This window comes from Melospiza georgiana, chromosome 11 (genome assembly GCF_028018845.1).
Source record: "Melospiza georgiana isolate bMelGeo1 chromosome 11, bMelGeo1.pri, whole genome shotgun sequence".
Classification (NCBI taxonomy): Eukaryota; Metazoa; Chordata; class Aves; order Passeriformes; family Passerellidae; genus Melospiza; species Melospiza georgiana.
Window position 1 is genome coordinate 2,605,324 of NC_080440.1, and position 25,642 is coordinate 2,630,965.

Here is a 25,642-nt window from a genome sequence, read left to right on the forward strand (position 1 = left end):
TGGATTTGTGGGGCCAGGGAAATGCCTCCTCCCTGATGGGTGGAATTACATCCTGGCCTGATTTAGGTATCAAATCTGAAAGCGCCATTTCTCCTCTCATTTGTTCTGAGGCAAAATGTGCCAGAACCAATTGGCCCAACCTGGGATGGGATAATTAACAATTCCCTGCTCTGCTCCCATGGCTGGACTCCCTCCTCCCAGCAGGCAGGCTGGAATTCCCTTCTAGGTGTTAATTAATGAAATCCCCATGGATTTCCAGCAGGTAATTTTAATAAACACCCCTGGCCAGAAAAAGAAAAAAAAAAAATCCAAAAAAATCCCAAACAAAGCAAGGCAAAGATTTAATGCTCAATGCACTATTTCAGAATAGGGTGTGATTTTGGGGCTGTTCTGTGCAGGGGCAGAAGCTGGATTTGGATGAATTTGTAGATCCTTTCCAAGTCAGGAATTTTCTATGAACTGCAGAGCAGTTGGTGACACTTTTAGTGAGCTACATGGTCACACTTCCTCTCAGCTTACACAAACCATGACAAAAACACAGCCCAGCTCCCTGCAATGACAAAAATCTCCTCAGGAAAACCTCAGCTTGCTCTGTTAATATACTTTTGAAAAAAAAAATCTCTAAAAAACCATCACCAACTAGCACTTTTCAGGGTACCTTTACAGCAGAAAAAAATCCCAGTGCAGGGAAAAAGGGAAAATAAATGACTGGGGAAGAGAAAACAGCTCAGTGAGTGAGATTTCCTGGGAGTTTGAGCCACTTGTTTAATATTCACTGGGCATATTCCTCAAAACCCATGTTCAAAAATCCAGGTTCCATTGCACATCTCTTCCTCCCTGTTTGATTTTTAGGTCCTGAGGCATTGTGGAACACCACCATCAAGATTTAAGGCTGTGAATTAAAATCTGAGTGGAAAAAGCAGCACCACCAGCACATCACAAACACCTCTGAGCAGCAACAGAGCAGGAGCTGCACGGGGGATTTATATCCATTATTGGAGCATCTGACACTCACTAATATGGCCTGAAACAGGGAAATTTAACATTGTTTAACACAAGCATTTTCTGGGATGAGGGATCTGTTTTATCTGCAGTGATAATGCAGGAAAAGGTGATGGGTGTGTGCAGGAACAGCCCCCCAGCCCAAAGTCAGGATTTGGGGGAGCCCACCCCAATTTTATTCCCTAATTTTCAAAGATATTTGATCACTGCAGATGATTCCCAAAGGAAATACATGAAAACCAGCCTAAAGCAAGCAGGTTGTCACAAGCCTAATCAGTCCTTAGATTTTATCTGGTTCGGGCTGCAGCAGACACGAGTCAGGAGATAAAGATGCTGCTGGGAAATGTCTCTGTTGATGAAATGCCAATTTTCACATTTCTATAATTGTGCACTCCCTTTTTTGGAAAATTACTTTTCCCCTCCAAAATTAAAAGGCTTTTGGACCTTTTTTGGTGTTTGGATTGAGTGAAATACAGAAAATATCTATAAGTAATAAAAAGTGAATAATGTGGGTCATTGATATGAGATGGGATAATTTTTAATTGAGGGCAGATTTCCACTCACCATTTTATACTCATATCCTGAAAGGGGCTTTTGGGGTGGCTGTTTGGTGTTTGCTTTTCCCAAATAGAAGTTACACAAAAAGCTCCAATAAAACCCCAAAAAGAGGCACAGATAAGCAGAAGCTTTAGCACCAAAGGCTTCCAGAAACTGCCAAGCTCTGAGGAGCAGCCCCAGCCTGGGGGGAGCTGTGTGGGATCCACTGGGAAAAATCTGAATTTCCCTGGGCTTAATTGTAGCCCTTGCTGGAAACTCAGAACCATGGGAGTAATTCTTGCTTCCTCTCTTTCTTCCACTGAAATTGTGGAGGAGCCATTTGGGGAAATTTGCCTAATTGCTATCAGGATGCCAAACAGCTTTTAGGGTCTATTCCTCCTGCAGGAACTACTGGAAAACTTTCATAATGGGAGTGACAGAAGAAATGAAGCCACGTTGATGCTCTACTCAAGCAAGCAGATTGAAAAATACAAATGCTGTTAAAAAGAGATTCAGGAGATTCCAATACAAAAAGACCAAAAAAATGTGCTGTACAGCTCGGCTGAGTTAGTGTTGGAGAGGCAAAGAACCAGATTTAAACCAGCATTCAGTCAACAAAATAGGAAAACAAACTCTACCATAATGTTTTCTCTTTGCTTTTGTTGTTTTTTGTTTATTTAACAGTGAATAGGCTGAAAAGAAATGAAGTCTTGAAATTCAGGTAGGTCTAGTTTAGGTGCTGCTTGAATGGTGAGAGGTTTGGATGATTCCTATACACACAACTCCTTCTGGAAACTAATTCTGCTGGTCCAAATCCATATTGAGAAGCAAATCTACTCATTCCTACACAGCTATACAGACCCATGCTAGCAACATGTCTCAATTCAAAATAAAACCAGGCTGCTCTGGACTTGTGTCAATATTAATATCATATGTACAACGTCTCCATGAAATGTTGGCTAGCTCACAAATATACAGATATGAGACAGACACCAAGGAGTTTGCTTAGAAATGCAGCTTGCAGCTGGGAAAAATTAAAAATATTTCGAGTGATGGTGGATGGGAACCCTGTTTTGCCTTGCCACAGGAAAGAGCTGCAGCTTAACATATTTAAGGAAATAGTGCCAGCTACTGGGCAGGAGCTTCACCCACACTCTCCTGTGGGTAAAGCTGCATTTCTAAGTATTGGAATTGACGTCAGCTGTAACCACTAAAACAGTTTTGTTTTTTTTTTTTTTTAATATCATACACAAAGGGATTTAATTCTTTAGGAAAAAAATTATACAATATATAGAATATATTTCTCTGGTATTTTAAATCCTAATTTTCCTCGTTGTGTCACTTTACAGAGTAACCTGGTTTTGTTGGTGCCATAACCTTGAGGTTGTAACCAAGGCCATGAGGGAATTTTAAACACATACCTGTGACAACAGCCATACAGGGCAAAAATACTACACAGAGAAACATATTCCAACCTGGAGCAGCAGGCAAGGACACAGATGTACCACCAGAGCAAACTCTGCTCAGACTAACACATCGTGTAGAAAAAAGAATTACTCTGTTTTATTCAGAAGAAAACACATAGAAATTAGGATGGAAAAATCATCTTTTAGTGGCAGTGACTTGTTTTTATATTACCTGGATGTCAGGATTTTCCTGGCTGGCTCAACTGGCCCCCAGCTCCCCAGCACAGAGGTAACTGTGGGGAGCTGACCAGGACAACACCACAATTAAACACCAATTTTAGGCGTGGAGAGGAAAAGTCGCCGTAGAACTCCCAGTGCTTTCCACTGATCCTTTTTCCTTAGATCCAGAATAAGCTCCAATAAATGAACCATCTTCATTGAACATGCCATGCTCCCCTTCTCCATAATCTACCAGACTATCAGCACTTCCAGTGGCTTTAATGTCCCCGTTAAGTGACTGGAGGCTGCCCTTCAGCGGCTTTTCATCGCTGTCACTACAAAATAAAGAGATGCCTTTCCAAAAACCTGCCTTTCCAAGCACCTGCCTTCCCAAGCACCTGCCTTTCCAAAAATCTGAGTTCCAAAAACCTGCCTTGCAGTGCTCGAGGGACACTCGAGGGATGTGCTCCCGCCTTGGGAAGGGGAGAGAGAGAGGGACATGTGGGTGGAATAGTGAGGATGATCTGATCTCTGAGTCCTGCCCTGCTCCTCACACATCTGAGCTCACCCCCACATGGGGTTCTGTCATGATTCCAACCAAATTAAATGGTTAATGGGAATTATCAGTACTCATTTATTTGGATTTTTTCCCCTTTTTGCCTTGGGCAGACAGAATGGACAGAGAGGGAAGGGGAAGGAAAAGGGAATGCTGGAAAGGATTGGAGGGGTCTGTTCCAGCCACCAGGGCTGATGGCAAATCTTTGGAACCTCACTTCTCATTTTACAAAACACTGGAAAACATTCAGAGCTTATTTATTTAATTTTCCTTTTGAAGTGGGTGGGTTAGGTGATATCACTTCAGGGGTAACATCTCATTGCTTTGGGAGCATCCCTTTGAGTTTAAATGACCAATAAAGGTGCTTTCCTCCCTTTTTTTTTTCCCTGCTGTTATTTTATTTTACCAGAGTTTATCTCACTGGAGTTTGCCCCTGGTAAGGGGGAAGAACTGGGAAAAAAACAAAGTAGAATGAATGTCTGCATCTTTTTGTCTTTGCAGTTTTTGTCCAGTGAAAATTCCAGGGAAAAGGGGAAGAACTGGGAAAAACCAAAGCAGAATGAATGTCTGCAGACTCTATTCACTGAAAATTCCATAAAAAAGGACAGGCCCACCACAAAAATTCTGGGAAAAAAGTGGAATTTCAGTAGCCATTCCTCCTAATGGCACCACAGAAGAGGAACAAGAACAGGACATTTGGGGGGATTGGGGGAATATTAAAAGATTATATTAAAAAAAATTAAATTAGGCCTCTGATTTAGGGACATAATTACTCAAGGAGAGCCCTTGCTGCTAATGCCAACTCAGGGTCAAATCTTTGGCAATTTTATCTAAGGAGGGACAGAGAAATGAACCTGAGCTTCATTTCTTCAGGATGGACTCAATATAAGTAATAATATATAATAATATACTCTGTGCATAAACAACACAGAAAAGAAAATCACTACTTTTCTGCACAGGGCATTTCTCCTCAGAAAAAAAGACAAGTTTGGATTTCAGGGGGAAAGGAAGGGGTCAAAGTTATTAACCTCAGGGCTTTCTTACCTTTCTAAATATTTGTCCCATTAGAAAGCATTAAAAATTAAATAAAGATGAAATTATGCAGAAAAAAAAAAGCCCTACTCCAGTACAAATAATGTAGTATATATAAGTGGGATTTCAATAGCAATTTTATGCCCTTAAGGGCAGCAACACCAGTTTTCCAGCATGGTTCTTATAATTATGTATTTTCCTTCATATCACAATTACATATTGCTAGAAGTTTTAGTTATTTTAAAGCAACCAAAGTGGTTATTTCAATTCTCCTACAGGGATTTCTGTAGAGAGATGTTTGGTTTTTTAATATTCTTTACCATATTCCAAACTTTTCTTTGTTTTCTTCCCCAAAATTCCCCATATTACATGATTTGGGTCTGTGTTTCAAAAACCCACTGAAGACATAGAATTCAATCCATTGACTTCAGTGGGCTTTTCAGCAGCACCCCAAATTATCCTATATATTTACATTATTCATACAATGCTAATTAAAAAAACAAAAAAGTGAAAAATAACCATCAATACATCAGCATTTCCTTATATCCCAGCTTGGATGGATTGAAATATACTGGATATACCTTTATATTCCTACTCTTATCCACTCCTATGAGGTTTGCTTTGAAAATGAAAAACAGCATTAATTGCATGCCATAAAAATGTCCCGAATAATGATTTGGAAACAAACAAAACCCCAAGAAACACAAAGCCTTGTGAAAGCAGGTCCTATTTACCTATATTCCCCAAAGATTTCATCTTTTATTGATTGAGCTTCGGGATCTGGATGCAAATCTTCTTTTTCTTTCACTGTGCAAATAAAATAAAGGACAGATCTCTGTGTTGTGTTCTGCCATGGATTTTTCTTTTCCCGGGGGCAATGGGAAAACAATCTGCACTCACCTCCAGGCTGGGCTGGAGCTGGCTGGACACAACCTGGGAGCTTCCACGGGTTTGGGACCATTCCCTGATTTATTATGAGCAAGTATTTATAGAATCATGGAATAGTTTGGGTAGGAAGGGAACTTAAATTTCATCATTGCCACCAGGGACACTTTCCACTGTCCCAGGGTGCTCCAAATCCCGTCCAACCTGGCACTGAATGTTTTCAGAGATGGAGCAGCCACCACCTCTTTGGGCAACCAGATTTTGACCTTAATACATTTACCTAAATCCTTACTCACTGCCTGGAAGGTGACAGAGGTAATTTTTAGCAAAATATTCCACTGTTAATGTGCCTGTGGAAGTTCTGTCTGTGTGTCCAGCAGCAGTTCCCAGGTGGAAAGTGGGGCAGCAGCAAGGATCTTGCTGGATTAAATGCTGGAATATTCCAGGAGTGCTGGGAAAGGCCTTTGCAGGCTCTGTGAGCAGCACACAGCACAGCTCCACTTACACTCATTACAACCCCTTCCGTGGATATTTATCAAAAGCTACAAATCCTAATTGGATGTTTGTGCTCGCGGCCCTGCGGCCCCCAGAGAGGAACCTCTGAAGAATGCTAGTTATTAACATGTGAGCAGAGGGAAAGGACAATAAATCCATTTACCTGAATATTTGCCTCCTTTATTTCTTCTGACAAAGCAAATTGTCAGCAGCAGCAGGGTGAGCAAGGCGATGGCACACATCAGCCCGATGAACCAGCCCTGGGTGGAAATCCCCTCGTAAATGCCAGCGTAGGCTTGGGGAGATGGGTGAGGAGCAAAAAGGGAGAAAATCAATCAGAGGGAAACGGCAGCACCCCACAATAACATAAACACATCATGGTCCTCTCTGGATTGTAATGGAATCAGCCTATGGCTACTGATGGTGCTCAGCTGCAACAGGAATGTCCAGAGTGAGACATTTGGGACTGGAGGGGAGCGTGTCGGGGACAAGGGACAACACAGACACTTGGCAAGGTGGCTCTGAGAGAGCAGTTGAGTCACAGGATTAGCACCACACAGGAAAGCTGAGCACAGAGCTGTTAAGCCTCTCATGCAAAAGCAGTTTTGTGAAAGAGAGAGAGGTAGAAGTGCCCCCAGTACATGCAGATCACCAAACTGGCCCCTTATGGGCTTTATCCCACTGCCCTCTTACATTGCACAGATTTGGGATTGTTCCAGGCTGTTGTAAAGCACAGGGCTCAGCCAAGAGCCTGGGATGTGTTTGTGCTGCCATGGGATTCAACTGCAAAGGGCCAACCTCAACCCCAGAGCACAGAACAATGAGTTTGGGACACTCACAGTGCACAGGAACCTCAGCATGGATTCACATGGAAAAACAAACGTTCAGCGCCTCGAAGGGCTTCGTGTCTCACCTCTCCCCCTGGTCTCAATTACATCTTCAAAAATGCTATTGTTATCCACCCAGTTCTTAGTCACTAGGCGGATTGTGTACTCAGTGCCAGGCTCAAGGGCCTCGCTGGGCTGAAACTTTGGGGTGGGCTTTACCGCGTCTGCAATCCTGCCGCTGCCTTTACCTACGGAATGCACACAGCCAAGGCACAGGGTTAATGGCATTCGTGGACAAGGAGCCTAGGAAATGCACAGTTACAAGTAACACACGAACACAACAAGGAATTTTAAACATTTGGCATCGGGCAATCTGATTTTCCAAACATTCCCCAAACATTCCCCACTGACTTTTAACGTTCCGTCAGATGAAATCAACGGCGGACCAGAGTAATCCTGATGTTCAGGAAGGGGTTTGTTCATCTCCCAGGATGAAAGTTAATATTGATGGGGGATTATGGATCTGCTTGAACTAATGCCTGCTTAAAAAATTACAACTTGCAAATGGGCTTGCTTTGTATGGATAATCTGGGGTTTGATGCTTCTCCCATTGAACTGAACTCAGCAGGGAAGCACAGACAGCTTGTTAGCTGGATATGGATACTTATATGTCTCCCAGAAAAAATTAACAGTGGGATTTGTGCTTGCTTCTCTCCTGACAATGATTTTCTGTGTCCTTTTAAATTCCACAATGACTGCACAAAGCACTGGTTTAGAAACAACTCGACAATTTGCCTGTAAATGGACATTTAGGCATTTAAGTGTTGCTGATGAGTTTAATATTTGATTAGGAAAAGGTAAATTCCACTACTTCTGTTAATGGAACCTTGTTATTTGCAAAACACCTCCTGTAACCCCATCTGCATTCAGATTGTGGGCATTAAATGAGATTTTTCAGAACAGCTTTTGTGGAAAGCAGGAGAAAGGACATTACAGGAGTTGAAAATCACTGCCAGGACATGAACAGCCCACTCAGCAAATTCAGAACTGTGTGTGACATAGAGGGATCTCTTACAACATGTAAGAAGTGTCCTCAATGGCAGGAGAAAAATTTGAGGGGGGCTGGACTTAATAAAAATAATTCCTGAATTGTTCTCAGTCGCCTGATTTGCCTGTTTTGTCCAAAGCCATCTAAACTAAGGCTTGAGCACAAAGTATAATCTGAAAACTGCTCGGCCAATTAGCACTGACAGGGGAACAATGCTCATTAATACTTCAACTAGTAAATAAGCAAAGCAAGAAGCTGCTGGAGATTAAGGCTGAGTTGACAGCTGAAGGGAAAAAAAGAAAAAAAGAGATTAAGATAAATCCAAGCACAGTCAAAGCAGCGGTTCAGGATAAGTTTTTAAGGCAGCTCTCCACGTATTACAATAAGCAGTTAAATGAGCAGACCACTGGGACCAGAGAGAACACATCCAGCTGAAACACTGCTGATACTGAAGCACAGCTCATTAGCATAAATTAATCCATCTATGGGTAATTTTTGCTAAATGAAGTATGTGAAACCCAGCTATAGTTTTTAATCAAACCGAAAACTAGGCAACAGGATACCACAGGTACATTTTAATTACATGCTCTAAAATCAAGGCATCAGAAAAATGGGGATATTATCCATAAAGGAACAGGAATGAACACAAACCTTCAACCCAATGTCTGTTAAATACCACTAACACTTGTGCATGACATGGAAAATACATGACCCAAAGTGTTCACACCAGCAGCCTCCTAAGGAAGAATTTCTCCTGAATTCCTGGGAAGTAAATCCTAAATCTTAAGCTCCTGCCAGGTGGTTTGTGATGCATGTTCTTAAGCCAGCATTACCAGTCCCTCTCTGCCTCCTGTTTATTCCCAGCTTGTGGGAGCCTTTTCTGAACCATCAGCTCTTTAGAGAAGCAGAAAGAGGGAAGTGAAAAAATCCCTTTTTCTGCCCACTCATTGCTCAGCTCTGTCTGATGCTGCAGCTGCCCTGGCACATGGAGCAGCCCAGGGCTGGGATGGAGCTCTTGGGATGAGGATGAGCCCAGCCTAACCTGGCACTGGGGATTTACCAACAGCTCTCCATCTAGCATCTCCTAACCCAAAATACTTTTTTTTTCCCTTTAAAACTCAGAAAGGTGTCCAGAGCTGGGTGATTATGAGGTTTCTTTCCATGCCTTTTCCTCCTGGTCTGTGTGGGACAGCCAACAGGGGCCCTACAGGGCAGAAAAATTTGCTAATGGGGCGGGTATGGTGGCTGGAATAGAAAAAGCAGTGTGACCTCCTGAAAAATAAAAGCAAAGTTACACAGATAAGGCAAAGCTCCACATTCTGGAAGGCCAGGAACATCCTGAAAGCTGCAGGAATTAGCTGCAGAAAATTGAAAGCAGTTGGGTTGGGTTTTTAATCTCCAATAAGGGAGAAGGAACATTAGTAATAAAGGCATATCACCAGCACTTCTCATCTTCCCCCACTATTTATCAGCCACACCATGGGACTTGCATGAACATTAAACACTGAACTGCAATTTTACAATATTCCTACTGGGCTCCAAGATTTATGAGGAGAACAGAACACACATTTTTTATAGAAGCTTATGGTATAAAGGGAAAAACAATAGAAACCACCCCCAAAGATTTTCCAGAGTGTTCTCCAAAAGTTAGCACATCTTTTATAAAATACACTTATATAAAAAAAAATCTGGCAGTCTGAGAGCTAAATACTAATTGTGGGCAGCATCTTAATTTATAACCATACCTGTCTAAATACATCTGCTGCAATAAATGCAAAGCTGAACATCCATTAATTTCCCCCTGCTGCCTGGCTGTTAAAAAATGTATAAATATGCAGCACAAGTATCCTTCACTTTCAGGGCTTTTCAGTGCAGGAGGTAATTCATGTTAAATTTGGATTATTTTGTACTACAGAGATTAGCAAACCTGTTGTATATAAATTTTATTGAGAAAAAAATTATAGGGAAGATGATGATCAAGCAATTTGCACTGATTTAATTAGATTTTCTAGATTGTGAACTAAAAATTAGGTTTGCTGCTAACAGCAGCAGTGGTTACATTTGGAAAAGTATTTTATTTTTCCTTTTCCACTGTGCCCATGGCAAAAGAGAGCTGAACCCACATGTGTTTGGTCCTGAGGGATAGGGACCTCGCCTAAGATTTTCCAAAATCCTTTGGGAATTACGAGCCAGCAGCCACTGGAATGTAATGAAATTGGTGAACTTTTATTTCCTGGCTTCTCTGGAGAATAAACCTACAACTGTGTGGCTTCATGTGGATGAATTTCTCATTAATGCTTGGATTTCAGGACACACAATGATAATTCTCAACATGTAATATGTGTTTGGTAATCCCCAAGCAGCACTGGATGAAAAGGAGCTTTGTGTTAAAGAAGGGCTGCTACATTAAATTAATCTTTTCACTTCTGGAAGAACATCATTTTGTGTTATGTTTCTGAGGGCTAATGATCTTGGGGAAATTGACATTTTCAAGGGGAAAATTAATTAGTTTGGAGGTAATTTAAGACATACTGCCTGAAAATATGAAGACAGAGATTACAGTCATTTTCTAGAAGGACAACATACCTTCTTCTGTGCAATGAAACCACAGAAATTAAGCTGTTATTTATTTTTCAGTACAATCCAAGTCCCCATTTGCTCAGGTTCAAGAGTCATTTTATCAAGAAATGATAAAGATCTTCGGTTGCCCATAAGGGTTTCATTTCTGAGTTATTTTCCCTGTACAGATTTGTTTTTAGTGGTACTACATGAATCCTCACACATATTAAATAAGGAAATTCCCTTTTCTTTCTAATTCCAGACAACAGTAGCAGGGATAGCTGCAAATAAATTAAAGCAACAACAGTGATAGAGATAAGTAAAAAAAATAAAATGTGAATGACTCCAGAACTGCCACCTCAACATCTCCACTTTCCTGGCAGATTGCGTTGTGCAATTCTGAAATACCCATGGCAAAGGCTGAATTGCAGCACTGGAAGTTTCCAAAGCCTTAAAATGAACAACGAGAGCTTTATGGGTTTATTATTAAACTGGAACAGAGTGGTTATAGAATCACTGAATCAATCCCCAAAGAAACGTGGAGTGCTCCATCATGGAGTTTCATTTCAGAGGGCACCACGTTTTATATCTGTCACTTACATGGGTCATTTGAAATGATAAACTTTGACTTCTGAAATCACTCCCCTCCTTCAAAAAGAGAGATTGTTTTAATTTTGAGCAATTGCCTCGGTCCCCAAACCACAGTTTGAAACCCCAAGGAGGTCACTGAAAAGAGTGATTTTTAATTTTTTTTTTTCAGCCTATCATGTTTAGGTGAAAAATATCTGAACAATTTAGCCAACAAATAATGACACAGAACTCTAATGGCATCTCAGTGACAGATGCAGTGCCCTAATTTAGGGTGGCTTGAGAAGCAGCAAGGAGCACACATAAATCATAGAACTGAACCCTTGCAGCTTTCATTAATTATACTGCTCTAGTCTAAGAAATATTTCACAAGAATCAGGTGTTGCCACCACTGAAACAGAGTTTAGGAAAGTAGAGAATGAGAACAAAATCAATGTCAACATCTCTAAACCATGACAAGGTTATTTCAAGGAGTCAAAACACATTATTCTGGTTGCCCAATGAAGGCGAGAAGAGGCAGCTAATGAGGGGAAATGGGGTATTTTTATCTTGAAAAAAAAACAACTTTTCTTTTCTTAATGAATAATAAATCAAGATGATTAATAGCTGCTACCAGTGAGTACCTGTATCCTACAGTGAGACTGGAGGCCAAAAGAGAGTTGAGAAAGAGTTTTGCTACTTGAGAAAACAAATGGCAGTTCCTGACTGGATGTGGAACTGGGACATGAAGGTCTAAAACACATTTTTCCTGTTTTACCAGCAACTGAAAAGAATTCTGCAACTTAGAAGTCCAACAGCACATGGGCCATTTTTCTATTTTCCATCAACATTGCTGCACACTGTTATCTTTGCTAAAAATGATGCAGTCAGGACTCTTTTGCTTATCTCATTCTCTTTTCTCCTTCCCCGGGGTAAGTGCACAGCAATGGTTTCTGATGAATAGCAAGGAGCTGCTCCTCAGTGCTGTGGAGTTCTCAGACTTGCTGAGCACAGTACATTTTATTTCATTTCAGCTGAAAGTGAAAGATGAGCTATCATAGACTGCTTGGGATTTTTTTCTAAATCACTGAACATCAGTGTTTCAGCACAGGGTGTAAGTGGCAGACAAACACTTACTCCTGGTCTCTGATAAAATAATCATAAATAATGGAGCAAATGCAGTCAACTTGATGTTTATCTGGATTTTCCATGTCAAACAGCTGACCCTAATGTTGCTGGCAGTCCCCCATCTTCATGCACGGGCAGAATTTTTTTTTACAGTATTACTGAGAAAAGATTATCTGCATTTCCAATTTTCTGTTTGTGCCTGAATGCAATTCACTTATTCCAGCATGGCTTAAGGAGTTGATGGGTGGGAACTGAAACAGGACTGCACAGCAAAACGAAACAGATGAGCTCTGCTTCCCTGAAGAACACCATGGCCACATTAAAAAGCCCATTGACTGCTCTCATGGCAAGGAAAACAAACTTACTTCCCCTAATTACAAAGGAAATGTCAAGCCTGGATTATTCCCAATGGATTTTTCTGTTACGAAGCAGAGTAATGCAGAGTCCCCAGGCAGGTGCAAAGGAGGGCTCTTTACTGCAAAAACCAGGCCTTTTAAAGCAGTTAGGCCATTATCAGCTGCACTCCATTTAAGCACAACAAATGTAATTCAACCAACTACCATAAACCACGATGTGAGCACGTCATGGTTCTAAAACTTGTTTTCCTACCTCCAATTCAGCTGAGTCACTTTCCCATAGTTCTTTTCCACTTAGCCAAAGCAGCAGGCCCTAGCCATGATTTTACAAGGGTTGCTAATTTTGTAAGGTTTTACCTACATACAGCATTTTTCCCGCTATTCTCAGAGCTCTTCCACACCAACACGGATTTTGTGAACTTACTGCCTTTGGCCAGCGTCAGCTCCAGTTCAGCCGAGTCACTTTCCCACAGTCCTTTTCCACTTAGCCAAAGCAGCGGGCCCTAGCCATGATTTTACAAGGGTAACAACACCCTCATTTTGTAAGGTTTCACTAAACACAGCATTTTTCCCGCTATTCTCAGAGCTACTCCACACGGAAGCGGATTTTGTGAACTTACTGCCTTGGGCCAGCGTCAGCTTCAATTCAGCTGAGTCACTTTCCCACAGTCCTTTTCCACTTAGCCAAAGCAGCAGGCCCTAGCCATTTTTTACAATTTTTTTGATTTTACAAAGGTAACAAGGCCCTAATTTTTTAAGGTTTTACCTACACGCAGCATTTTCCCGCCATTCTCCACACGGACGCGGATTTGTGAACTTACTGCCTTGGGCCAGCGTCAGCCCCTCCTCGGTGGCCGCCTTCCCGCAGCCCTTGGCCGTGCAGGCCTTGATGTAGAACTTGTACTTGGTGCTGGGGCTGAGCCCTGCCAGGTGCCAGCTCAGGGCAGAGCGGTTGGCCACGCTCACGTTGCTCAGGGCGCCCACCTCGTGCGTCTCATTGACTGCAAGGGAAGAGCATTCAGTCAGGATTGCGTTTGCTGGGAAATGTCCCAACAAAAGCAGGAATGATGGAGCTGCCTCTGAGACAAAGTGGAAATTTTCCAGAGCGGAAATCCATTTTGATTTAGGCAAAATGTACATCTTTGAGTTAAGTCTGTAGTTTGAAAACGTAGCTGTTTAGTCTGACTGCCTGTTCTCGTAAAAAGCCCAGGCTCAGAGAAACTGCTTCAGTGAAGGACAGAGATAAATAGAGAAAAGACAGAGAGACAGAGAAACTGCTACGAGAGCAGGTTAACCTGACCCAGGAATTCTTTCTGATAAAGAAAAATTAGCAGCAAGTGTCACACGAAATCTGTAAAAACGAATATGGATGAACCTATTGAGAAATTGCATGCATATGTATTTGAGGGGGATAAAAAAGGATCTGGAGCTCTGTAGATAGATCACTCTGTCCATAATCAGCAAAACCAAAGGGAAGATCTGGATGCAAAGGCATCTGAGCAGTTCTGCTATCAGCAGGGAGAAGTGTAAAGTACATGGGTGATTATTTTTTTAAAAATAAGGCAGACACTCATCTTTTACCACCCTCAAAGAATGTGTAAAATAGACTGAATTATCACCACACCACACAAGTGGTGTTGTGGCAGTCTGGGCTAAGTACTGGGTCTTGCCTGAGGTTGTCTTTGTTTCTCATTTCTTTCCTAGGCAAGAAAAAAAGAACTCCCCTGGTATGTGGTTGTTTTCGGTGTGATTACTCAACACCATGACTCAGGTGGTCCTTTGTGTTTCTTCTGAGGCACCTTAGGGGGGAGAAACTCCCTGACATAATGTGCAGAGCTACATTAATGTGGCTTCATAGAGTGCTCTCATCACAATGCACTGTGTATTAAATGAGCTTCACTCCAGTAAAATGTTCACCTACAATTTATGGGTCTTTTTAGCCACTACATTAGGGGTAATTTGCCAATATGAAATAATTGAATCAGCCCATAAATGTGGGACAGGGAATGGCAGCAATGGGAGCTTCCATGGGAAAAGTGCATGGAAAACTGCATGGAAATCTGCAGCCTGCCCTCTGGCAGCCTCTGTGCATATCACACCTGGGAGTTTTCCTTAACTAATCCTGCTTCAATTCTGAACTCAAAGCAAACAAGGCACATACTTATCTGGTACTGCAGAATGTAGCCAGTGAGGTGACCATTTGCCTTCTTGGGAAGCCCCCAGGACAGAGTGACTGAGTCCTGGTCAAAGTTCAGGATCCTGAGAAAACGTGGTTGTTCAGGGACTGGAAGACACAGGGATGAGTTTTCAGAGGAGAGTGAACAGGTCTGCCCCTACAAATTCTTGTTAAATGAGGATATAATTTAGCTGAACACCCACAGCTCCCCTTTCGAGTGAAGTGCTCTACAAATGGTGGAGTTTTTACTATCACCTTAAATAAGGCAATCAACTTACCTTGTCCCAAGGACAATTTCAATTTATGTCCCTCCATCCCATATTTTCCTCTTGTCTTACCTCCTTCTGGAGTTTCAAAAAACACAGGGGAGCTCTCAGGGCCGTCTCCTCTGGAGGTGAAAGCCGAAACTGTCAAGCGGAATTCACTGAAGGGATCCAGGCCAGGAATCATCCCAGAGGCCCTCTCTCCTACAAACGTCAGGAAGTGTTTCTCTGGGTGATGCCTCTTTCCATCCAGCATGCTTCTTGTTTTCCACCAGTTCACCTGTGAGGAGATTGGGATTTCTATTAACAAATTATATTGTATGGGGATGAGCATGATCACGGTCTCTCTCACCATCCCAAAAATGAGAGATTGCAATCTGGGAATAATTTAATTTTTTATTCAACTATATACAAATATTTATAGAGAGACTTGTAACCTTGTAGCCTCCTAAGTGCCCACGAACTCTGTCCCTTGGTATCGCCGACCAGAAGACTTCGACCAGGGTGCTGTTGATGACTTCCACCGACACACGCGCAGGAGCAGCATCTGGAACTGTAAAAACAAAAGTCCCAGGTGTTAAAAACACTTCCAAGAGCCCAGATTCACACTGTTCCCAGCTCCAGGGCTTGGCTTTCCAGCTTCAGCTGTGCCATTTCATGCAGTCTCACTGCAGGCAAGCAAAAAGCCATTCCACCTGCATCCAGTGGGTGGAATGGGCCAATAAACATTATTTTTCTGTATTTTTCTGCTGAGGGTTGAGATACATGTGTACTGGGACACATGAATTTCAACACCAGTATTTATGATTTCCTGTTTCAAGCAATGCTTACAGCAGTGAGAAGAATAAAAAAAATGATTAACATGGCACTCAAGAAGGCAATCATAAAGGGTTTTTTTATAATCAATTTCATTTTACAACTAAGCTCATTAAACAGTAGGATTTTAATCACTGCATAACACAGAGAGCTATTACAGTTCCCTGAAATAAAGGATGCCTTGATCCATTGACAACCGAATTGCAAGGAAGATTTTGCACTGGTAGATGCAAAATTAGACTCATCACAGAGAGACAAAGGAAATAAACATCCTGTGGAGTTTCTTTATTCTTGTTCTCACTATTCGCCACCTCTTCTGCACTATCAGACCTTCCTGTAGCCACCTCTGGGTGGGCAGTGGGGATTCTCCTGTCTGACCACCACTGAGTCATTTCCAGCACTGAAACTCCATGTGGGAGCCATGTAAAACCATGGGGCAGAACCCAGGCTGGAGAGGATGACACATTCTGCAGGGACTCATGGACAAGGTAACACCAGCACACGTGGGAATGCGGCTCTGTCTGCAAATTCACTCAAACACCCAGCGCCTGCGAGTTTGTCCCTAATTGTCAGAGTATTTAACTTCTGACAGTGTTAAACTGTTGGGTCAAGCCTCAGAGAGCCCACAGATTTTTTCCCTACCAAGTAACACCCGACTGCTACACTTCAGAGACTTCTCATGGACTGTGGCCTTCAGCAAGTACCCAGACTAAGCCAACAACTGAGATTAATGAGAGCACAAGTGACCTTTCCAAAAAAACCTCTCACACTCCAGCAGGCTGGCAGCCAGGCACCCAGCATGGGTCATGTCCATGCCTCATGGAGCCCATCAGGCTGAGCATTGGCACTCCAGCTGCTTTGGGCTGCCCAATCCATCACTCCATACCTGGGTGTTCTGCAGCACAAGAAACCCCCAATTTTACAGCCAAGCTCCTGCCACTCACCATCCTCTCCTGAATATCCAATGGTGATGTTTGGCTCCGGGCCAGATCCTAAATTGTTCACAGCCTGGACTTTGATCTCGTAGGGCACGAAGGTGGGCACGTTCCGCACGCTCAGGGAGTGCTTCTTCACCAGCTCCTCGTTCCAGTCCGTCTCCACACCCCGCTGCCTCCAGCTGACCTTGTACTCCAGCCCCGGCCCGTTCCTCTCCATGGGCTTCAGTGGCTGGGGAGAACCAAAAGAGATCTTGTCTGCCTTTGTTGTAATCACAAAACAGCAGCTGAGGGGAGCGGGGATGGTTTTGTGTCACTCTAGTGTGGTGGTGTTCACAGGGGTCCCAGGATGAGGGAAGAGATGAGAATCTTGACTCTGTGTTTCAGAAGGTTGATTTATTATTTTATGATATATATTATATTAAAAGAAAATGATATATTAAAACTATACTAAAGAACAGAAGAAAGGATTTCATCAGAAGGCTAGCAAGGGATAGAAAAGAATGATAATAAAATCTTGTGACTGCTCACAGCTCAACACAGGTGGCTGTCATTGGTCATCAAGTAAAAACAATTTCACATGCTGGGTAAACAATTTTCCAAAGCAGCAAAACATAGTGAAGCTGAAGCTTCTCAGATTCTCAGGAGAAGAGATCCTAATAAAAGGATTTTTCATAAAATATGTCTGTGACATTCTAGGACATGAAATAAAACAACACATGCGGGAACCTCCAAGGTAAAAAGAAGGGAAGTTTACTTTCTGACCCCAACATTTATAGACTTTCAAAAGTGACAGTGGATTGGAGGATGCAAGTGCTACCTCTCCAATGACACTGGACAAGACAACAGTCCATCAAGTTTCTCCTCCTCCAGAGAAGAATGTAAAAACAATAATTATTTGCATAAAGTGTGTGAGAAAATTCATTACAGAAATGTAAACATCAGAAGGCTTAGAAGAACTTAGAAGAACAGGGTGGCAGTTTTGGAATGTGTGTTTCAACACTGAGAGAGAAAAGGGGCAAAACCCCCAAGCTTTGAGTTTTTTGCTGTCATTTTAATTTGAGGATGATTGGAACAACAACAACATGACTTCAAGAGAAAGGGGAGTGAAAGGCTTGGATTAAAATCCAGATTAATTGCTAGGAGCCGTATTTCTGCCTCCTACACACATCAGGTTTTGTTTTGCCACAGGTTTTCCTGTGTGAGGTAAAACCACATGCCTTCAGCACTACTGAATTGCACAGTTTGGCATAAGGCTGTGTGTGCCTTTTAGCAGAGATAAAATTTGCATTTTATCCTAGAATTTTATGTAGCACAGCAAGTTGGGTCATTAAAATTTAGATTTGTTCTAACTACACACCAAATGGTTGAAATTACGCCTGGACATTTAATGTGCAACTGCTGGGCCACTCTGCTTTTACCAATCAGCTGGAGAATTCATCCCAGCAGGGTTTCTAGCTAATTAACAGGAATTTATAAAATATTAGGAGATGTATAGCAATAACTTGTCATGAGACATCCTCAAATTGAGTTTATTTCCCTGAAAATGCACTACTTTAATTAAGAAAGTTAAATAATCACCTACCCTACCAAAAAAGCTGAACACTGGAACAGCTGTGGGTGTTTCCCAACATATAGGCTGGTTTTAATAATATTTAAATATAGGAAAATATGAAATATATTACAGCTGGTTTGTATCCAAGAGGTCTGACAGGAAATAGCATCAAATACCAGTAGAAAGTTATTCCCCTTTGATGTTCCTCATGCACAGGGAGACCTAAAGTTGGGGGATCTGCAAAAATTCCCACTGATCTGCTCTGCTGTGAGGACCTTTGGGATGTCTGAGGCAAAGGAACTGGGAGATTGGGCAGCTTTCTCACAGGCACCACCTCCACAGCAAAGATCCCAGGAAATGAGAATTGCAAGAGAAGCTGGAGAAGTAAAAAATTCCTCCTAAAAATCTGATTTCTTGGATAGAGTTAAATTGCAGCACTGCTTGACTATTATTTTGATCTCCCTTCAAGCTGCAAATCCTTGCCTGAAAATCCCAGTCACTAAAGCTCAGCTGGTCTCTTAATCCAAAATAGGCAGATTAACATCATTCTGCAGCCTTTGTCTGTCAGAAACAGCCTGTGCAGTGCCCAGCAGTCCCTCTGAAAAGCACACAGGAAATGCCATAAATAAATGAATATCCTGTTTAACAACATTTTAATGATTCAACAGGATTTAACCAAGCCTTTCCATCCCATTCTCTCCTTTCAGGCTCAGCTTTCACTTCCACTTTTGCCCTGTCTGAGCAGTGCTCATGAAGTTCCTGGTGCTCAAATCCCAGTACTTCCCAGTAAACATACTGGGTAATAGAACTCTGCATTTTATGGATTCATTAAAGATGGAAAAGACCTCCAAGATCAAATCCAACCTTTTCTGAGAGGCAGAATTGTCTCCCCTGGCCCTGGGTTAAAAATCCCATTTGAGTCCAAGCCCATGGATCTTGAGGGCCATTTCATTTTGGATGTAATTCTACCCCAATGGGGAAAAATCTGTTGCTCTTCACTGGGAGCAGAAGATTGAGGAGTAAATTTCATGCAAATTGTGTGTAATTCCAGCCTCAACAAAAACCTGCTTCCCTCCACAGTTGTGGATATTTGTGCTAAATGAAGGAATACATAACTCAACTGCTGGCACAGAAGCTCAACGCTTAAAACCCAGGAAATTTGAAGCCTGGAAACCATCCTCAAGACTTTTACATAATTCCTTTGATGCACATCACAGGCTTTGGAGGTTTATCCACATTCCTTTAGTTCTTGGTGTAAAAATTCAAGCTCACATTCTCTTGGGCAAGGGATCTGTGGTGTTTTTAAACTTCCAGGCTGCAAGAGCAGAAGCTGTGAGCCTCCCATCCCCTCCCTGGGCCTGGCTGGTAATTTTAATTGCAGAAGCAGTTTCTTGCATAAAAGAAGCAGAGACGAACAAATTCTGGTGAATTCTCACTATGCTTTACAGGAATTCTATATTTTTTTAATATCTTCTGAAGTCAGACATAGAAACCAGGCTTTTGAACTAAAAATGATAGCGGGGTTGAAAATGCAGAATAAATTTAAGTCAAATTCATCTTTCAGAAGAATAAAGGATCATTCCTATAGGATTTGCCAATCTTGCCTTACCTCCCATTTCATCACCATTTCATTGGGTTCAGAAGCTTCAACTCGAATGTTCTCTGGGTTTTTATCTGGAGCTGAAACCACACAGGTGACGAGGTCAGTTTGCACATCCCGTTTATTTGCATTTAGCATTCAAATGCCAAAAAGGATGGGAAATTCCCCTATTAGTGACAGACACTTAAACAAAAAACGTTCATGAGATGAATGGCTTGGATCAGCAAAGCTGATGGGACCCAAGCACATTGTTTATGCAGTTTGGATTCCTAAGTGTCCCTGTTGTTTGGAGCCACCAGCTAACATGGAACTGTGACTTTTGGATTTGAAAGCACCAGATGTGGGGGGATTATGAGGAAGAGATTTTTCTCCCTGTGGGGATAGGAAACAGAAGGTGCATCATTAGAGGTGCACACACAGCTGGAAAGCTGAGGAGGGAACTCAAATTGGTGCAAATGGGGGGAAAAAGAGAGAAAATGCCAAGGAATGCAAATGCTGTGCTGAACAGTTTGCCTCTAAAATTACTTTCAGGGAGGCAACATTTTCTGCCCCAGTGAATGCTCTGTAAATGGAGATTTTTGACAAGTGCTCCTGGAAGGCTCCTTCTAAACCCAGCCCTTCTGCAGGAACTGTTTGTCCATGAAGTTCTGCAAAGAGTGGAAAATCAGCAAAGTGAGGCGCTGGAGGTGTAGGAAAACTCAGCAGCATGGACTCCTCCCTTTGGCATCCTCAGGAATTTTATGCAGCACAGCATAAAATTTGGGTCATTAAAATTTAGATTTGTTCTAACTGCACATCAAATGCTCAAAACAATGCCTGGACATTTGATGTGCAACTGCTGGGCTGCTCTTTTTTACCAAGAATTCACTCCAGCAGGGTTCCCATCTCATTAATATCTAAAATATCAGAATATAGCTTGTCACGAGACATCCTCCAGATGATTTTACCTCTCTGAAAATGAACTGCTTTAGTTAATTTAAATGGTCACCTGCCCCACCAAAATTACTGAGGGTTATTCCAGTCCACCAAACCAGCTGGGGGCAATTCCCACCACAAGATCTACTTTTAATAATCCCTGAGGCTGCCCCTGAGCAGCGCAAGCGACCCTGATTCCTTCACACCCTCTGGAGCATGGGAGGGCACAGATATTCCAAAAAAAGCACTGAAATTATGAATATTTAGGAAAGCAGAGCCAGGTTTACCAGCTGGAGGGGTCGCATAGCGCAGGGATGGTTTGCTGGGCTGGCTCCTGCCCACAGCGTTGACGGACACCACGCGGAACTGGTAATTCACGTATGGGGACAGGGGCAGCAGGGCTGTGGTGTCATTCCCTGGCACTCTGATGAGCTCCTGCCACATCTCCGGCTCCCAGTGGTTCTCTTCAAACTCTATAATTGACTCTGAGCAGGGAAAAGGACAAAAAACAAGATTAAAAATCCAACTTAGTGTGAAAGGCCTGGGGTGGAAATGAACTTGCAACTAACGAACTGTCATAGTTAAAGTGATTAAATTTGGCCATCAGAAGGGTTTGTGACAATCAGGACATGCCAGAATTTTAAACAGCTCTAAAAAGTTATGCTGGAAACCCCTTCCTACCATTCACAGGGCTGTTATGGCTGGCCCCAGCTTTCCAGGAGAGTCGGACGCTCCGGTTTTGGTTTTCCGAGAGCTGGAGATCTTCTGGTGGGTCAGGAACATCTGAGAAAGAAAGGAGAAGTGTCAGGAGCACAGCAAGGTATTTCTGTTTGTCCTGGCATTTTCTAAAGGGTTGGAACAACACAGTCTATGAAGATGGTGGTGAAATTCCTCCTGATTTCAAGATGGGCAGGTTGTGTAAAGTGGAAATTGCTTGGAAAGGTCCTGAATCTTCAGGTGCTGATTTTTGCCTTAAACACAAAATCCTTCTGGAATTCAGCACCCTCTACCCACAATATTGTGCTTGCACCAATAGATTTTTTTTTCCAAATCAACCCCAAGTTCTGCTTAGTCATTAACAGGCACTGATCCTGCTCTAGGCAGGTCCAGCATCACTTGAATTTACCCTGAGAAAAATCAGAGTGGGAGAAGGAGCCTCAGCTCTGGCAGTTACTGAACTTTGCCTTAGAGGGTGTGAGGGAAAGGAGAATGTTCAATATCCCAGCCATGGGATCTGCATTAATGGGCAACTGGGAAATTCACTACCTGCCAGCTCAAATAATGCTGTCCCAACTAAACTTTTGACTGATGATGTCATTTCTTACAGAAAAACCAGTGATTTCCACCATCACCATCTTTGTCATTCTGTAAAAAATTCACTGCGTTCTTACTGATTTTTTTTAATTACAATACTGAGTTTTTATCTCAGGATACATCAAGAAGTTAAAAAGTTTATGTTTGGATTTTTTTTCTTTTCTTTTTATTTCTTTCTCTATTTCTCTTTTAGCTGGGAAAATATCAGGAGTTTAATCTGCAGACATGTTGCTGCTCTATCCTCAGAGTACAGCTGGTTAAAATTCAATATATTAATTTAAAGATGGTGATGGTGTGTCTTAAATATTCTCACCCCTCTACCTGTTCATTAAACACACAAAAAATACTTAGAATTATTCTAATTGAGTATTTATTTTACTCTCAGTTGCCCCTAATCTGATGTCTCTATCTAGTTCTTCAGTCAGCCCACCAGTTCATGATCACAAAAACCTGAATTTTTCACTTGGAAAACAGGATGTTGTTAATTCACCAAGACCTTTCTCATATGCAATAAACAAGGAAAAGAGCACAAAACTGTTTTTCTTCTTCTGCAAAGCACCTTTTTAAAAAGGAATAAAATGCTTTATGAAATTTTCATCAGTGAAGTAACGAATCATCTACAAACATTTTGAATTATACAGCACTGAAGGACACAGCACCATAAATAATGTGCACAGCATCTTCCTAATTTACTATTTACTGAAAAATATCACTCCTTTAAAGTGGAAAAACATCTTGAAGGGCAGATTGACTTATTTCTTGCTGAATCACTGCCAGCAATAAACACAAACGTAAAATGAAGCAAAAATAAATGTAATTAAAATGATGCAAAGCTGTCAGAAAATCATAAAACCACAGAATGGTTTGGGTTGGAAAGAACCTTGAAGATTATCCAATTCTGGCCCTCTGCCACGGGTAGGGACACCATCACCTAGACCAGGCTGGCTGAAATTGTGACCACAAAGCAGAATTTTGGCTGCTGCCCTTGGGTGCAATGGGTGCACAGCACTCCACAAGTTCATCCTCTTAATTCCAAGGGTCCTTCAGGGAGGGATGCAGGTGGTGAGGATGCTCTTGGAAAGCCAAGCTTCTGACCAGGGGGTGAAGGCTCTTCCCTTTGTCCTTGGACAATAATTCATGCTCACAGATAGAATTAAATAGTTCACAGATAGAATTAATTCCTTTGAGGCGCTTAACCAGCACTGATCTTCTGAGGAGCTGCACATCCAAATATTGGCCTGATGGCCTCCAAAACCAGTCCAGTTCTTGTGAAGGACTGGCCAAGGACTTCAAAGCAATAGCAGAACAATTCTTAGAATGCTCTCACACCTTCCAGCCTGGGCAACTCCTGCAGCCTCTGAGCTGAGGCAAAAATGCTGCCTCACCTTGCTACAGCAAAGATGTAAATTAATCAAGTTTGTGTCAGCATCCCCATTCCCAGAGATAAGGGACAGCGCAGCTGAGCTTAAGGAGTGAGAGGCTCTGGGAAATTGGGTTATTGAGGCTCTGTGAAAGGAAGCAAAGAAGTGCTGCGGTGGCAATTCCTGCTGCAACTCCTTGCAGCAGGAAAATCGACCTTACCCAGAACAATCAGCTGTGCCTCTGCCTCAGCAGTGTCCAGGGCAGTGCTGGCCACACACTTGTAAACTCCCTGATCCTCCAGGAGAACACTGGATATGAACAGGGTATCCCTGTCCAGAATTATCCTGCAAGAAAAAAAAAAAAAAGAAACATAATAAGGATGAGAAAAATAAGTAAGATGAGTATGACACACAATGTTGTTCTCTGAAAAATTGTTCATAATAGAACTTGGCACGGGGCACTCTCATCAAATAGCTGCACACTGGGCCTGCTACATTAAAATGTAATTGTGGCTCTGCCCTACACTGTGCTGAGGAGTATTATTTGTATTTTGTGGCAATTTAGCCTCCGTGGCTGGAGGCTGGCCTGTCAATCCTGCTCTGAAAAGAAGCGCTGGATGAGCGTCTGGGCCATAGGACTTTGGCACGTCATTAATGAGACAAATATGTGGGGTTTGTGATGGAATTTTTGCAAGACTGAGGGAAACTGAGCATTCCCAAGGCACTTGTGTCATGTCTAAAGCAGCAGGGAAACTGCCAAGAATCCAAGGCCATGGGCTCCATGGCAGACATGGAGTGTCCATGGCACTGCCTCACCATCCTACAAGGGCCCAGCGGGATTTTCAGCCTCTCCATATTTAGGGAATCATCTCTCTCCTATGGTAATTAATAAAGACATCTGATTTCCCCCTGTGGGACCTCGCTATGGAATAAAGGCTGAGCTCCAGCCCCCTGAGGTCAATGGAAATCCAAAAATAGGGCAAAATTCAGCCTGCAAATCCTAAACTCACATGGAGGAAAGATTCATGTCAGAATCCCTGAAACTTGTTAACCATCACATTGCAAAGACTTTGTTTTGGCTAAATAAGTGCAAACTACAAGAAAATACTGGTTCCACTGAAGTGCAGAAACAACCTGCACTGGGGTCAGGGTTGTGTATTTGGATTGGGCCAACATTTATATTATACATAAAAATACAGATATGTATTATGTCTATATTAATATATAACTTTATATTCTGCTATGATGATACCAGAGTTAATAAACCCAAACCCATTTGGCTCAAAACTCACATTGCTGCATTTATATTCAGATGTGTGTAAAATGCAGATCTACTCACATAGCACATGGAGAATTCTTTGCAAACATAAATTTGCATTTCAAGCTATTAAGGCTCATGTTTAATGAAACTCCAGCTCCAGCACCATGCCAGATTATCCAGCTGAGATCAAGAACAGCCTTGTTCCTTCCCCACTCACCTGCCACCTTCTGTGCTGTTGACTGGCAGCTCAGCTCCATCCTTCCTCCAGGATAATTTAAAACTGTGTTTCAAGTGGGAATCATACTCAGCCTGGCATTTCAATAAAATGGAATGTGATTTCAGCACTCGGGGGTTCTTCGGAGTAACAACAAGTTTTGTAGCATCTGATTGATCACAGAAAAACACTTTGATTAGGTGAGAGAGGGGCTATTACATCAAATTTTCACCAAGCACTTCATCTACACAAATCAACCTCAGGAGCAACAACCATGTCTTTTTTTTGTCATATATACACAAACATTTCAAATGAAAGATGGTGGGGTTTGAAATAGATATTTGCCAAGATTTCTTTTTTTTTTCTTATCTTGAAACATTTTTCTTATCTTCAAACATTTTTTTATCTTGAAACATTTTTTAGTTCACTCCAAATCAAAGAGCTCCAGAAAAAAAATCCTCAAAAAAAAAGTTACAGGTGAAAATCCTTGTTAGCAACTTGTCATGAAATGGATGATAAAAAAAGAAAAGGCTTGAATATGATTTTTATGTCTAATTGCCATTTGAAATAAGCTTTGGCAATGATCCAAGAAAAATTACAAGCATATTAAAGTCA

The 25,642-nt window shown here is 42.0% G+C and overlaps 1 protein-coding gene across 6 annotated transcripts in view; it reads right to left on the reverse strand.

Annotated features, from left to right (window-relative positions):
* Positions 1–1,575: 1,575 nt before the first annotated feature.
* The window catches only part of CHL1 (cell adhesion molecule L1 like), a 125,174-nt gene continuing 101,107 nt past the window's right edge, over positions 1,576–25,642 (reverse strand). For 4 of the 6 annotated variants that reach the window (XM_058031957.1, XM_058031956.1, XM_058031959.1 and 1 more), the window contains 14 exons: positions 25,031–25,196; positions 23,773–23,897; positions 21,559–21,660; positions 21,165–21,362; positions 19,972–20,042; positions 16,817–17,039; positions 15,494–15,609; positions 15,132–15,336; positions 14,779–14,901; positions 13,439–13,618; positions 7,046–7,207; positions 6,296–6,427; positions 5,487–5,559; positions 1,576–3,499 (listed from right to left, as the gene is read on the reverse strand). In XM_058031957.1, coding sequence (XP_057887940.1) covers positions 3,283–3,499; positions 5,487–5,559; positions 6,296–6,427; positions 7,046–7,207; positions 13,439–13,618; positions 14,779–14,901; positions 15,132–15,336; positions 15,494–15,609; positions 16,817–17,039; positions 19,972–20,042; positions 21,165–21,362; positions 21,559–21,660; positions 23,773–23,897; positions 25,031–25,196 — 2,093 coding nt within the window. In that variant the 3' untranslated portion in view covers positions 1,576–3,282. Of the gene's footprint in view, positions 3,500–4,764; positions 5,372–5,486; positions 5,560–6,295; positions 6,428–7,045; positions 7,208–13,438; positions 13,619–14,778; positions 14,902–15,131; positions 15,337–15,493; positions 15,610–16,816; positions 17,040–19,971; positions 20,043–21,164; positions 21,363–21,558; positions 21,661–23,772; positions 23,898–25,030; positions 25,197–25,642 lie in introns of all 6 variants that reach the window. The other 2 variants (XR_009115062.1, XM_058031960.1) reach the window with 2 other exon arrangements.